Raw genomic sequence first — 14,023 nt, 5'->3', positions numbered from 1 at the left:
TCCTGGCAAAAATTAATTCAAACTTTTGCTAAACCCAAATTTGGATTGTAAGCACCATGAGGCTTGTGCGTGGGACAGAGTATCCATATCTCACAGTAGCCCTATTGTCCTTTTCCTTAGAATATCATAATCTTAATGATATGAAAGCTGCTTCCATGAGTGATAGGGAGATAAATGAAAAACACCCAAGGAAATCCTGCTTCTTCATCATCCGATAACTTTTGATCCTGTAATTCAAGATCTGAGAATTCAGTTGTCTCATTTATATTTTAGTGCCTTTCAAGGAATTTATATTATTTCTAGTCCTATCTCTTACCTGTAAGTAGGTGAGACAGACATGCAAGCAAAGACATACCAGGGTGATGTGTTGTAACATTGGGATGCATCTTCACAGAATGGCAAGGGCTTATTGTAAAATGACACACACTTGGGGGTAAACCAGAAAATTCTCCCTAGAACCAGTTATAATCAGCACTTAGGAACAGTACCATAAATATCAAAATCCCACATTTCACAGCTCATCTGAATAAATATGTAAACCATTGCTGATGTAGAACGGAACACCACCTGAAAAAAAAAAAGTAAGCTCAGTATAAAGCAATGACGAGTAGTATGAGTTTTGTAAGATGAAGAAGTTTGAGAACTTACAGCAGTGTAAACAAACATTACTGAACTACACACTTGAGAATGGTTAAGATCGGGGAACGAGCACAATAGTCTAGCGGCTAAAGTCCTCGCCTTGCATCTGCTGGGATCCCAAACGGGCACCGGTTTGTGTCCCAGCTGCTCCATTTCCCATCCAGCTCCCTGTCTGTGGTCTGGGAAAGCAGTTGAGCATGGCCCAAGGCTTTGGGACCCCACATCCAGGTGGGAAACCAGAAAGAAGCTCCTGGCTCCTGCCTTTGAATCAGCTCAGCTCCAGCTGTTGCAGCCACTTGGGGAGTGAACCAGCGAATGTAAGATCTTTTTTTGTCTCTCCTTCTGTCTGTAATTCTGACTTACCAATAAAAATAAATATTTAAAACAAATCTTTTGAAAAAAGGTTAAGATGGTAAATTTCACGATACCTATTTTTTTTTAAAACTACAATTTAAAAAAAAATGTTGGAGGAATTCCCTTAATTATGATGTGAGACCTCTCAAAAGTAAGATTCATCCATGTTTCTTTCTTTCATTTAAACCTTACTGAGCTCTTCCTCTGAGCCTTGTATCATGAGCAGTAAGGAGATCTGGTCTCTGATCCCGAGAAGTTTATAGTGCAGGATACAGACATGCAAAACATACTCTGTGAAGCGTCACAGGAGGAAATGCAGAAGGGATAGTGAATCTGGCTGGGGAAGCCATGGAACTACTTGACATAGGCAGACTTGTGCTAAGATGTACCAGACATGAAGTGTCTCATAGTAACTCCCATAATACCTTCCTTCCTCCTAACTATCCCACTGGTGAGTAAAAGAGGATTTTCTGATTGCATGGGTGACCACAGACCCCTGGCCCAAGTCCTTCCCTTCCCAAGGATCTCAACAAGTTTGATGAGAAAAGAGAAGCATCCTCTTTCAGCTCATTAGAGACCTTCTCCCTGAAGCAGAAGCTCATCGAAGGCTATTCACTCCTTGGGGCAGGACAGGCATTTGATAGGTTTATTGCCCCTTTGTAGCATACAGAAACCTCTAAACTGGCCAGAAACACCCTTTTCCAAATACTAGCTGTGATCACGTCTGGAGCTTTGGTATTGTCAAGATCTTACTTTTTTGTGGTGCTTACTTTTCAAAATCATCAAATCATGTCACAGCAAGAAATACTGTATTCTTTTAGTAATAAACATATAGAACAGTGGAGATGACTCAAGTAACACCCTCAGGACATGCTTCCCCCGTCATGGTTCCTGGGATGAAATCAGAGGACCAGCTCTGCCCCTTGGCACTGATGTGATCTGGCAGCAGCAAGGAGCTGTGTAGTATCTTCCTTCCCCAACTCCACCTACCCTCCCCAGGCTGGGGTCACAGCCGGGTGCATAGGTGTGCGATTACTCAAAGCCAAGGGGCACAGGGCAACTTCTGCGGGCGATGGAAATGTTCTACACCCGACTGTGGTGAGAATCATGCGTACATTTTCCAAAATTCAACAAACTGTCACATTAAATAGCTTTATTGTGTTTGTGAGCGCGTTTGACTACTATTTAAGTGATGTTTTACCAAGTCAGTGTAAAGGATACATGTCTTGATCTTGCTAACACATTCCACGTTTGTAAAATATGCGTGTGTATATATACATAAATATATAAAATTCTATGTTTAGTGAAATTTTCATTTCATGTATTTTTTTAGAAAATATGTTCTTCGCTTTGAAACTCTAAAACTATCAGTTATGGTTTTATTACCCTAATGTACCTTTTATTTTATTGTTTTAATATAAAAATTTATACAACACATAACTCATCTTAAGGTCTACAACTCAGTGGATTTTAGTATACTCACCATATTGTACAGCACCACCACTAACTCCAGAAATTTCCATCACTTCAATTTTTCCGTACTACCCACTAGCAGCTTCTTCCCGTGCCTCTACCTTCTGGCAAATACTCATCTATTTTCTCTTCTACTGGTTTCCCTATTATAGACATCTCACATAAACAGAACTGATGACCTCTGTATGTGAACAGCCTAATGACCTCTATATGCGAATTTGCTGTGCACTGGCCAAGTCCCCTTTTTCAGGTACTTCATCAGCTGGTTTGCTCATTTCCTCCCGGACAGTCACCGCAATGGAGGACCAGCACACCTGTGGACTGCGTGACTAGTGACTCCCACCTTCCTGCTATCTCAGCTCCTCACCAGCAGAATCCTGTCTGTGCTAGGCCCAGTAAGCTGGCGCAGAGCAGGCACTCTGAGATTACTTGTTCAGGAAAGAAAGAAAGATAGAAAGCAAGACAAAAAGAAAAGACAGAAAGACAGGAAAGGAAAGGGAAGAAAGGGGAAGGGAGGGGAGGAAGGGAGGAAGAGTGAGGTTACAAGATAGGCATATGCCAAATTACCACTATCCTTTTAATCATGCCTAAGATGTGTGAATTTTGGGTCCAATGCGGAGGCCTAGTGGTTGAAGTCCTTGTCTTGAAAGCACTGGAATCCCATATGGGTGCCAGTTCTAATCCCAGCAGCCCCACTTCCCATCCAGCTCCCTGCTTGCAGCCTGGGAAAGTAGTCGAGGATGGTCCAAAGCCTTGGAACCCTGCATCCATGTTGGAGACCCAGAAGAGGCCCCGGGTTCCTGGCTTTGGATCTGATCAGCCAGCACCAGCTGTTGTAGTCACCTGGGGAGTGAACCATCAGATGGAAGATCTTTCTCTCTGTCTCTTCCCCTCTCTGTATATCTCACTTTCCCAATAAAAATAAATAAATCTTAAAAAAAAGAAGAGAGAGAGAGAGAGAGAGAACCACTGATATCAGCAGAGGCAGGGAAGTGGGAGCAAGAAAGCAGAGACCAGCATGGGTAATGTCCATCGGTGTTTGGTCTGGAATCTTCCAAACCCAGAATGGAGTCCCTATGAATACGTCTTTCTTGGCATTTATAACACCATCATTCATCCAGTTTACCTTTTGCTGGGTATTGGTGGGTACAGCCTTCTGCAGACTGTATCTCTATGTCTCATATTAAATAGATCAAATCAGAGGAAGAAAATCGAGATTACCCACTCTAAAGAGTTCTACTCGTAAAACATGAATGTAACAGAGACCCTGACAATATGACTGTTCCTACCTGGGGATAACAATAGCAACCTCAGGAATCTCACACTTTCATTTCTTTGCATTTTTCTTGATTTCAGGACTTAGACCTGATGGTATGAAGAATCAAATTTTTTTTTTTTAAAAAAAGGGATTTTATAAATCTTACCCGGGTATCTTCGCTGATGTAACCACACATGACCTTCTCATTCTTGACCCACAGCTCACCAGCCTGTGCCCTGAAAACAAACACCACACACACAAGTTATTACAAGTCTTAAACTTGTAATAGCGGCAGGTGGCTTGCTCTACCCTGATGCCTATGTCCAACTGACCTGACTGGTGACAGATTTCTAACAAAGGTTCCGTGAATATATTATCAAACAGAAAGAATTCTTATATTGACTATGTGTAAGAGCTCTTGGCCTGGAAGTTCAGAGATAACACGTGGGCCTCAAAGAAGAACTCAGGGAATGCACAAACCCATTGAAGTGACATGCAAAATTTTCTGAGTGACAATCTATAGCTTCTGTTACATCTCACAAGGATGCATGTCACATAGGAAGTTAAGAAACCCCTGTAAGAACTTTTGTTCATTCCAGCTTCAACACAGATTTTGTAAGACACACACACAAAAAAAGGTCATCTTAGTATCAGGATTAGAATACGAGCAATCAGGAAGCCCAAGGAACAGGAGCCCTCTTTAATGGAGGCTCTCTGCTGAAATCACTGTTTTTGGTATTTATTCACTTATTTGATTTTATCTGAAGGATAGGAGAGACAGGGACACAGAAGGCAGGCTCTCCCGCTTGCTGGTTCATTACCCAAAGGACCACAACAATTCACACTGGGCGATCCTGAGACTGGCAATCAGGAACTCCATCATGATCGTCTGACCACTTGAGCCATTTCTGGTGCCTCCCAGTGTGTGCAGCAGCAGGAAGCTGGAACCTATGACTGGTCACGTGTCTCAAACCCAAGCACTCTGACAAGAGGTGCCAGTATCCTAAATGACATCTTAAATATTATGTCCCTGTGAGCCCTAACCAACTATGTAAAGATCATCCAATTAAATTTTAAAATATATATTATTATGCCAACACCTGACCCTGTTGAAAAAACACACAGGCAACTTAGAACATTCTTCTGGGTAAATGCTGTTCTCTTACAAATTTTTTGCTAAATACCTTATATGTTTGAAAGTGTTACCCAGAGAGGCCAGAGAGAGAGAGAGAAAATCTAAATGGCTGCAACGGCCAGGGTTAGGCTAGTCTACAACCAGGAGCCTAGAACTCTATCTGGGCTTAAGCCAGGATCCTGAAACTCCACGAGGATTTTGCACATGTGTGTTAGGAATCCAAACACTTGAGCCATCTTTCACCACAGTAACAGGTGCATTAGCAGGGAGCTGGATGCAAAGTAGACTTAAACCAGTACTCATACAGTATGGCATATCCTGGAGTTTTTTGAGAGTCTAAAAAAAGTACAACAAAAAGAGCATGGCTTTCAGGACTGACTGGCTAGTTTCAGTGCTAAGTGTCACTCACTAATTGAGTGGCCATGGGGAGGTAACAGTGGGAAACTCAAGGTCCTTATCAGGAGAAAGAAAATAAGACCCATTTTACAGAACCACTTTAAAAGTTAAACTACCCAGGGCCCAGTGCGGTGGCCTAGCGGCTAAGGTCCTTGAACATACTGGGATCCCATACGTGCGCCGGTTCTAATCCCAGCAGCCCTGTTTCCCATTCATCTCCCTGCTCGTGGCCTGGGATTGGCGCGACACCGGCTGTTGCATTCACTTGGGGAGTGACTCATCCAGACGCAGATCTTCCTCTCTGTCTCTCCCCTTCTCTGTATATCTGACTTTGTAATAAAAAATAAATAAATCTTTAAAAAAAAAAAGTTAAACTATTCAGGATAGTATTAGGATAGGAGATACCCAATTAGGAGTACTAGTGGCCATTTGTACCAGAAAGAATTGTTACAACAGCAGACATCAACACAAACTACTATCCTGGAAAGTGAAACCTTACTCCCTCAGGACCTTCTTCTTTTTTTTTTTTTTAAAGATTTATTTTTATTACAAAGTCAGATATACAGAGAGGAGGAGAGACAGAGAGGAAGATCTTCCGTCCGATGATTCACTCCCCAAGTGAGCCGCAACGGGCCAGTGCGCACCGATCCGATGCCATGAACCAGGAACCTCTTCTGGGTCTCCCACACGGGAGCAGGGTCCCAATGCATTGGGCCGTCCTCGACTGCTTTCCCAGGCCACAAGCAGGGAGCTGGATGGGAAGTGGAGCTGCCGGGATTAGAACCGGTGCCCATATGGGATCCCGGGGCATTCAAGCCGAGGACTTTAGCCGCTAGGCTATGGCGCCGCGCCCCAGGACCTTCTTCTAATCACTCCTCAACTTAATCAATCAGTCCTCATTAAAAAAAAAAAAGGGGGGGAAGATTGGACAAAAGCCACTCTGTGGTATGGTGGGTTAAGCTACCTCCTGTAGCACAGGCATCTTATATAGATGCTGCTTCTAGCTGATGGCTTCTGATCAAGCTCCCTGCTATTGTGACTGAGGAAAGCAGCAGAGGATAGTCTAAGTGCCTGGGTCCTGCACCCATGTGAGAGACCAGGAAGAAGTTGCTGGAACATAGCTTTGGCCTGGTCCTTTAGAGAATGAACCACCAGATGGAAGACCTCTCTCTCTCTCTCTCTTTTTGTCTCTGCCAATCTGCCTTTCAAATGTGTAATAAAATTCAAAGAGACAGAGACACAGATGTAATACATACCTGATGCCAGCAAATTCTACCTTCTGGGTAATATAGGCACATGTGCTGACCTAAACAGGAGAGAAAGAGTCAACATACCAATGCCACAGAGGTCACAGCTAAGGTCTCTTAGCTCTCGTATTGCTTTTAATAACTCCAAGTCTAATTAGCATAAGAGTAATTGACTTACCCTGAAGGGAAGCCTGCGGGGGCAGGTCTCATGGTAAGTTCTTAAAAGAGTTTGGCAGGTAGACAACAGTAAAGACGGATGGTGAGTGGCCAGCTTTGCAGACACACGTATCTTCATCTATGTTTAATCTCCGTGTCTACATTTACTTAGATTGACCTAACAGCTTATTTCTCAATGTATCGCTGCCTTTAAAATATGTAAACATCCTTCATCAAATGAAAAATGAGGTTTTTTTTCTTAAACTATACACGGATGCACATTCTACTGAGAGTTTGCTGTTTCCTACACAGAAACTACAAAGAATTTTTAGTAGCAGTTCAGAATTCCGATGAACTGGACATTGGAGGTGAAAAATATTCATAAACAGATTCACACACATGGAAAATAAATGCAAAGTACACCAAAAAGCAGTCTAAACCGGAATAAGTAAGCTCAGCATCCTAGCCCAGTATTAGCAGCTTACTAGCCGCTTTAGCCATCACTTAACTTCTCAATTTCACCTTCCACATCAAAAACCAGGGATGCTTCATACATGCCCACAATGAGATGTGAAGAACAAAAAAACATGAAGTCAAAATGTAAAAAACAGGGGCCAGTATTGTAGTGCAAGAGCATCCCAAAATGGCATGGCAGTTCAAATTCCGACTGCTTCTCCTCAGCTAATGCACCTGGGAGGGAAGCAGTTGAAACTCCAAGTATTTGGCCTTCAAGCACACATGCGGGAGACCGGGATGGAATTCCTGGTTCCTGGCTTCAACCTGGCTATTGCAGCCATTTGGAGAGTCAACCACGAGTGAATAATTCGCTCTCTTTCTATTGCTCTGTCTTTCAAATAAATAAATCTTTCTTTTTTAAATTTGAAAATTAGGGGATAGTGCAACTGCCTAGTCCACGCCTTCAAGTGCTGGGATCCTATATGGGTACCGGTTCGTGTCCCAGTTACTCCACTTCCCATCCAGCTTCCTGCTTGTGGCCTGGGAAAGCAGTCAAGGACGGCCCAAAGCCTAGGGACACTGCTCCTGCGTGGGAAGCCTGAAATTAACCCCTGGCTCCTGGCTTTAGATCGGCTCAGCTCCAATTGTTGTGGATATTCAGGGAGTGAACTAGCCGATGGTTCACCTTCTGTCTCTCCTTCTATCTGTAAATCTGCCTTTCCAAGAAAAATAAATGTCTTAAAAATAATATTAATAGGGCCCGGCGGCGTGGCCTAGTGGCTAAAGTCCTCGCCTTGAAAGCCCCGGGATCCCATATGGGCGCCGGTTCTAATCCCGGCAGCTCCACTTCCCATCCAGCTCCCTGCTTGTGGCCTGGGAAAGCAGTCGAGGACGGCCCAATGCATTGGGACCCCGCACCCGTGTGGGAGACCTGGAAGAGGTTCCTGGTTCATGGCATCGGATTGGTGCGCACTGGCCCGTTGGGGCTCACTTGGGGAGTGAAACATCAGACAGAAGATCTTCCTCTCTGTCTCTCCTCCTCTCTGTATATCTGACTTTGTAATAAAATAAATAAATCTTTAAAAATAATAATAATAATAATAATTTTGTACTCTCCCCTCCTAAACCTTGTAAGTCTCTATAACAAATAAGAATTATAATATGGAAAGTAACGTACTTAACAACAACAACAAAAAATGTCACAGCTCACCAAACTTTTCTTCAGTCGCCACATATCTCCACGGCCAATATACTGATCCTTAAAAGTTAATTCCACTAGGTCAAGAGTCACATCCTAAAAGAAGTAATCAGATACATGTTTCTGCAGTTTTTGGCCACCCTTTATAGTTATAAAATATTAACACTTGCTACAGAAAAAAATATGCAAATCAGAAAACTACTAGAAGATGATGCTACTGCAAAAACCTGATAAACGTTTTTAATCTGTTAATTTTAATTTGTTAAAATCTGTTTAAAAAGCAGATGGATAATGGAAAATGCTTACAATAGATCATGTATAAATTTTATTTTATTTAGTGCATAAAAATTATCCAAGTAGTAATTCTGTATGTTAGCCTTAATTATCCCCATTCCTCACATTGTTCTACCATGTTTTATTTTCCTATGTGAACAAAACCCTTGGCAATGATTTTTCTTTATGTATTATAGCATTAGCTTTTCTATCAAAATGAGAAGACGTAAGCAATTTTAGTGTTTGAATTAAAGATTTCCAGGTAGCATCATATCCAGAATCTTACCAACAAAAGCTTCCTAAATGGGGCCCAGTGCAGTGGTGTAACAGCTAAAGTCCTCGCCTTGCATGTACCGGGATCCCATATGGGCACTGGTTCTAATCCTGGCAGCCCCATTTCCCATCCAGCTCTCTGCTTGTGGCCTGGAAAGGCAATCAAGGACAGCCCTACATCCGTATGGGAGACCCAGAAGAGGCTCCAGGCTCCTGGCTTAGAATCAGCTAGGCTTTGGCCGTTGCGGCCACTTGGGGAGTGAATCAACAGATGGAAGATCTTCCTCTCTCCTCCTCTCTGTATATCTGATTTTTCAATAAAAATAAATAACCTTAAAAAAAAGCTTCTAAAAGGAGATGGGGGGGTCTAAATACAATTTGCCAGTTACCGTAATCTATAACTGACCACATACTGAATAGCCTAACAGCACAATTTCATAACCCATTACTTCCTTAGGTGACAGAAGCTTGGAGAAGGAGGGTCGGCCCACCTTAGGGTCTACTACATTCACATAAACATCCTGGTAAGCTCTTAGCCGGAACACTTGAGTCACAGTCTGGTCCACACTGATAGTTTCTGAAATGGAGAAGAAATCCACATCAGGCAACACATGCTGAAAGGCATGCGAATCGTATGCTAATCAACAAGCGCTCTGATATCCAACAGCAACAAAATTATCATTTGCATGCAGAAGACACACTATCTTATACCTTAAAGTTTTCGATATCTGCTTTCAGGCAAAGTAGATAAAATAAAACCCAAACCTAAGCAATTAAAAAAAAATGAAGGGAGACTGGGGCAAGCACAGTGGTACATAAGGCTAAACCTCGCTCTGCAGTGCCAGCATCCCATATGGACATCAATTTATGTCCCGGCTGCCCCACTTCCCATCCAGGTCCCTGCTGTGGCCTGGGAAAGCAGTGGAGAATGACCCTCAAAGCCTTGGGACTCTGCAGCCACATGGCTGACCAAGAAGCTCCTGGCTCCTGATTGGCTCAGCTCCAGCCACTGTTGCCATTTGGGGAGTGAATCAGTGGATGGAAGATCTTTCTGTCTCTTCTCCTCTCCATAAATCTAATCTGCCTTTTCAATGAAAAGGAATCAATCTTTAAAAAAAAAAAAAAAAAATCAGACCATGATGAGAAGAGGGAACAGAATGTGATGAGAAGTACTGACTCTGATCTCAAAGTTAGTTCTGAGAAAATAACATGTCAGAATCCCAGAGGGACCCAATTTTTACCTTTCTGCAAATCTTCCTTGAGCGATTTAACCTGCAGAAGCAGAGGGCTACAAAAGAAAACAGAAGGGAGGCAGTAAGCAGCCACTCCAGAGCTCTCTTCACCCGAACAAAGCCCAGAAGTTCCCCCAGGACACTTGCAGTACCTCACAGCCCAACAACGGGAGAAAGCTCCCTCGGAAACAAAGGCAGTTGGACTACGAAAAGCAGGTAAATGTTACCGAATTTTCTCACCATCCAAACTGGTTTTCAATGTGAGTTTATTTTCATCTTCTTGAAAGGCAGAATGGCACAAAAAGCAAACGCAATAGCCTAGTGGCTAAATTCCTCGCCTCGAATGCGCCGGGATCCCATATGGGCCCCAGTTCTAAACACGGCAGCCCCTTTTCCCATCCAGCTCCCTGCTTGTGGCCTGGGAAAGCAGTCGAGGACGGCCCAAAGCCTTGGGACCCTGCACCCATGTGGGAGACCAGGAAGAGGATCCTGGCTCCTGGCTTTGGACTGGCTAAGCTCCAGCCGTTGTGGTTACTTTGGGAGTGAATCATCAGACGGAAGATCTTCCTCTCCGTCTCTCCTCCTCTCTGTGTATTTGACTTTCCAATAAAAATTAATAAATCTTTCAAAAATATCACCTTTAAAACTGACTTAACAGGGCCTGGCGGCGTGGCCTAGCGGCTAAAGTCCTCGCCTTGAAAGCCCCGGGATCCCATATGGGCGCCGGTTCTAATCCCGGCAGCTCCACTTCCCATCCAGCTCCCTGCTTGTGGCCTGGGAAAGCAGTTGAGGACGGCCCAATGCATTGGGACACTGCACCCGCGTGGGAGACCCGGAAGAGGTTCCAGGTTCCCGGCTTCGGATCGGTGCGCACTGGCCCGTTGCGGCTCACTTGGGGAGTGAATCATCGGACGGAAGATCTTCCTCTCTGTCTCTCCTCTGTATATATCTGGCTGTAATAAAATGAATAAATCTTTAACAAAAAAAAAAAAAAAAAAACAACTGACTTAACAAATCCTCATTTTCATTTTTATTGTCTCTTTCTATCCCCCAGTTCATTTCTTTTTCTCCTTCTGGTCTGTGGGCAAGATGGGATGATGGCTCCTTGCTGTCAAGCTGTATCAGCACCCAGGGATGGGGGGACAGTCATTTGATGATGTCACAGAGATCCTGATGTTGGGAATATTGTTCCAAGGGTGTTGCCTGAGTAGTTTTCACAGTTCTGAGATTTCACCAGCTTTGCTGCACTAGGGTCAAGAAAAAGCTTTCCGAGGTCTATTGGCTGAACAAGTCCACCTTAGTACATCCTCAGGCCCAGATACTTGCTACAATGCTTGGCCAGCAGAGTGGTCAAACCTTTTCTGCTTTCCATCCTCTGCTGGCTGTCATGTCTCCCGTGTGCATCTGGACATGCTGTCCTCTGCACTGGCATCAGTAATGAATGAGGCCCAGTCCCCACACAGCCCTCCAAGGTCAAACAACAAAACTATTGATTTTTCCTTCGGCCAGAGTTTCAGTCTAGCCATCTAGCTGGGGAGTCCCGCAAGAAATCTCGCCTGGGTTGACCTCAGATTTGACTCGTGTGCGCCAACCAGTGCAGGGTCGGGTTGGGTCCATTACCTGCACCAGTCAATGCCTACACTAGTGGATGGAGCTGCCTGGTCAGCTCCACTCCCAGCCCCATCGCCCACGTGAACTGACAGATGCAGCAGATACCTAGCCCATAATGAACTGAGTACTTTTATCCAGGGGCAAATAACAATTCTACCCATCTAGTCGCTTGGACTAAGCACCAACAGAAGCAGCTGGCCACCAAGGGGCTCTAGGCAGGCAGGCACTCACCTGTGTTCGTCATTAGGGTGAGCAATCTCTACGATGTCTCCAAGCTTGATGTGAGGAAACACCTTGGGGTTCACAACCAGCTCATCATCTGGAAGGCAAGCCAGAAACTTCAGGTAGTAAACGCATTCCTCAGGGTTGGGTGAAGGAGGCAGGCACACGCCGTACATTCTCAACTGGGCCCTCACTGCCTGAGAGCTCTGCATGATTATCCAATCTCACAGACGAGATTCTAACTTCAATCAAAACTGGAAACTATGCCACAGTGGGCTGGTGCTGTGGTGCAGCAAATAATCCTCCGCCTGTAGTCCAGATGGACACCAGTTTGAGTCCCAGTTGCTCTACTTCCTACCGAGCACCGTACTAATGCACCTAGGTAAAGCAGCAGCAGCAGATCCCAAGTGCTTGGGCTCCTGAAATCATGTGGGAGATCCAGAAGAACCTGGCTCCTGGTTTCAGACTGACCTAGCTCTGGCCATGAGGCCATTTGGAGAGTGAACCAACAGATGGAAGACTACTTTGAGTGTGTGTCTTTCAAACAAACAAATCTTTTTATTAATTTAAATAATAGGACCCAGCATGGAAGCCAAGTGGCTTAACTCCTCGCCTTGTACATGCCAGGATCCCATATGGGCTCTGGTTCTAATCCCTGCATCCTCGCTTCCCATCCAGCTCCCTGCTTGTGGCCTGGGAGAGCAGTCGAGGACGGCCCAAAGCCTTGGGACCCTGCACCCACGTGGGGGACCTGGAGGGAGATCTTGGCTCCTGGCTTTGGATCGAGCTCAGATTCGGCCATTTCAGCCCCTTGGGGAGTGAATCATCACACAGAAGATCTTCATCTCTCTCCTCCTCTCCATATATCTCAATTTCCAATAAAAATAAATATATTTTTAAAAGGAAAGTAATTATTTTTTAAGAATTTAAACAACAAAAGGACACTATAGTTTCGATGTAATTTGGTCCTTGAATTTGTGAGATTGTTTTCTTGTATAAAATCACAAACCAGTGGTACTCAGAAACTGGCAGGGGCCAATGCTGCAGCTCTGCAAGCTAATCCTTGGCCTGAAAGCACCAGCATCCCCCATGGACATCGGTTCACATCCCAGTTGCTCCACTTCCAACCCAGTTCTCTGCTTATGGCCTGGGAAAGCAGTGGAGAATGTCCCAAGTCCTTGCACCGATGTGGGAGGCCATGGAGAACCTCCTCATACCCAGCTTTGGATCAGATCAGCTTGGGTCACTGCAGACATTTGGGGAATGAGTCAGCTGATAGACGACCTCTCTGTCTCTCCTTCTCTTGGCAAATTAAATACATAAAAATTTTTAAAAATTACTTGGGGCTAGCATTGTAGCACAGTACCTAAGCCTTCACTCATACTGCTGGTATCCCATATGGCAGTACCAGGTATGCTGGCTATATTTTTATTTGTTATCCTGCAGCACCTCACTACCTTCAGCTTGTGCAACCGTGAGCTTGTGTGCCCAAGTGAGCCGCAACGGACCGATGCTGCGCCGATCCGAAGCCAGAAACCAGGAACCTCTTCCAGGTCTCCCACGCAGATGCAGGGTCCCAAAGCTTTGGGCCGTCCTCGATTGCTTTCCCAGGCCACAAGCAGGGAGCTGGATGGGAAGTGGAGCTGCCGGGATTAGAACCGGTGCCCATATGGGATCCCGGGGCCTTCAAGGCGAGGACTTTAGCCACTAGGCCACGCCGCCGGGCCCAAAAAGTTATGTATCTTATGCATTTAATTCTCCACACAAGTTTCAGCAACATCAACAGCATACAAAGCATATTGTTAACAGACTCTGCAAGTTAACACAAACCCTTTAACTATGTCTTTGTCACGGTGATGACATTGACTATTTTTATTGCATGGAACCTTCTATTCTGCTAAACTCTTTCCATGTATCATCTTACTTCTGCCTCACCATATCCTAGGATATGGAAACAACTGTTTTCCCTTCTTGGCTGATTTTGGCCTCTGGAGCTTAAACTTGCATAATGTACCAGGGTATTTCAGAAAGTGTATGGATAAAAAAGCTTATCTGGGTTAGAAAAAAAAATGGTGAAAACCATGTATATGAGAGATCTTC

General features: G+C 44.5%; 1 protein-coding gene across 6 annotated transcripts in view; it reads right to left on the bottom strand.

The window, feature by feature from the left end:
• Window positions 1–14,023, bottom strand: part of DEPDC5 (DEP domain containing 5, GATOR1 subcomplex subunit) — a 93,754-nt gene that overhangs the window by 77,947 nt on the left and 1,784 nt on the right. For all 6 annotated transcript variants that reach the window (XM_058656819.1, XM_058656823.1, XM_058656818.1 and 3 more), the window contains exons 3-9: window positions 11,933–12,020; window positions 10,100–10,146; window positions 9,350–9,435; window positions 8,325–8,408; window positions 6,512–6,561; window positions 3,891–3,960; window positions 489–567 (exon numbers count right to left, since the gene is read on the bottom strand). In XM_058656819.1, the coding sequence (XP_058512802.1) occupies window positions 489–567; window positions 3,891–3,960; window positions 6,512–6,561; window positions 8,325–8,408; window positions 9,350–9,435; window positions 10,100–10,146; window positions 11,933–12,020 (504 nt within the window). The remainder of the gene's footprint in view (window positions 1–488; window positions 568–3,890; window positions 3,961–6,511; window positions 6,562–8,324; window positions 8,409–9,349; window positions 9,436–10,099; window positions 10,147–11,932; window positions 12,021–14,023) is intronic.

This window comes from Ochotona princeps, chromosome 29 (assembly GCF_030435755.1).
Source record: "Ochotona princeps isolate mOchPri1 chromosome 29, mOchPri1.hap1, whole genome shotgun sequence".
Taxonomy (NCBI): domain Eukaryota; kingdom Metazoa; phylum Chordata; class Mammalia; order Lagomorpha; family Ochotonidae; genus Ochotona; species Ochotona princeps.
This window is presented reverse-complemented; position numbering and strand designations above follow the sequence as displayed.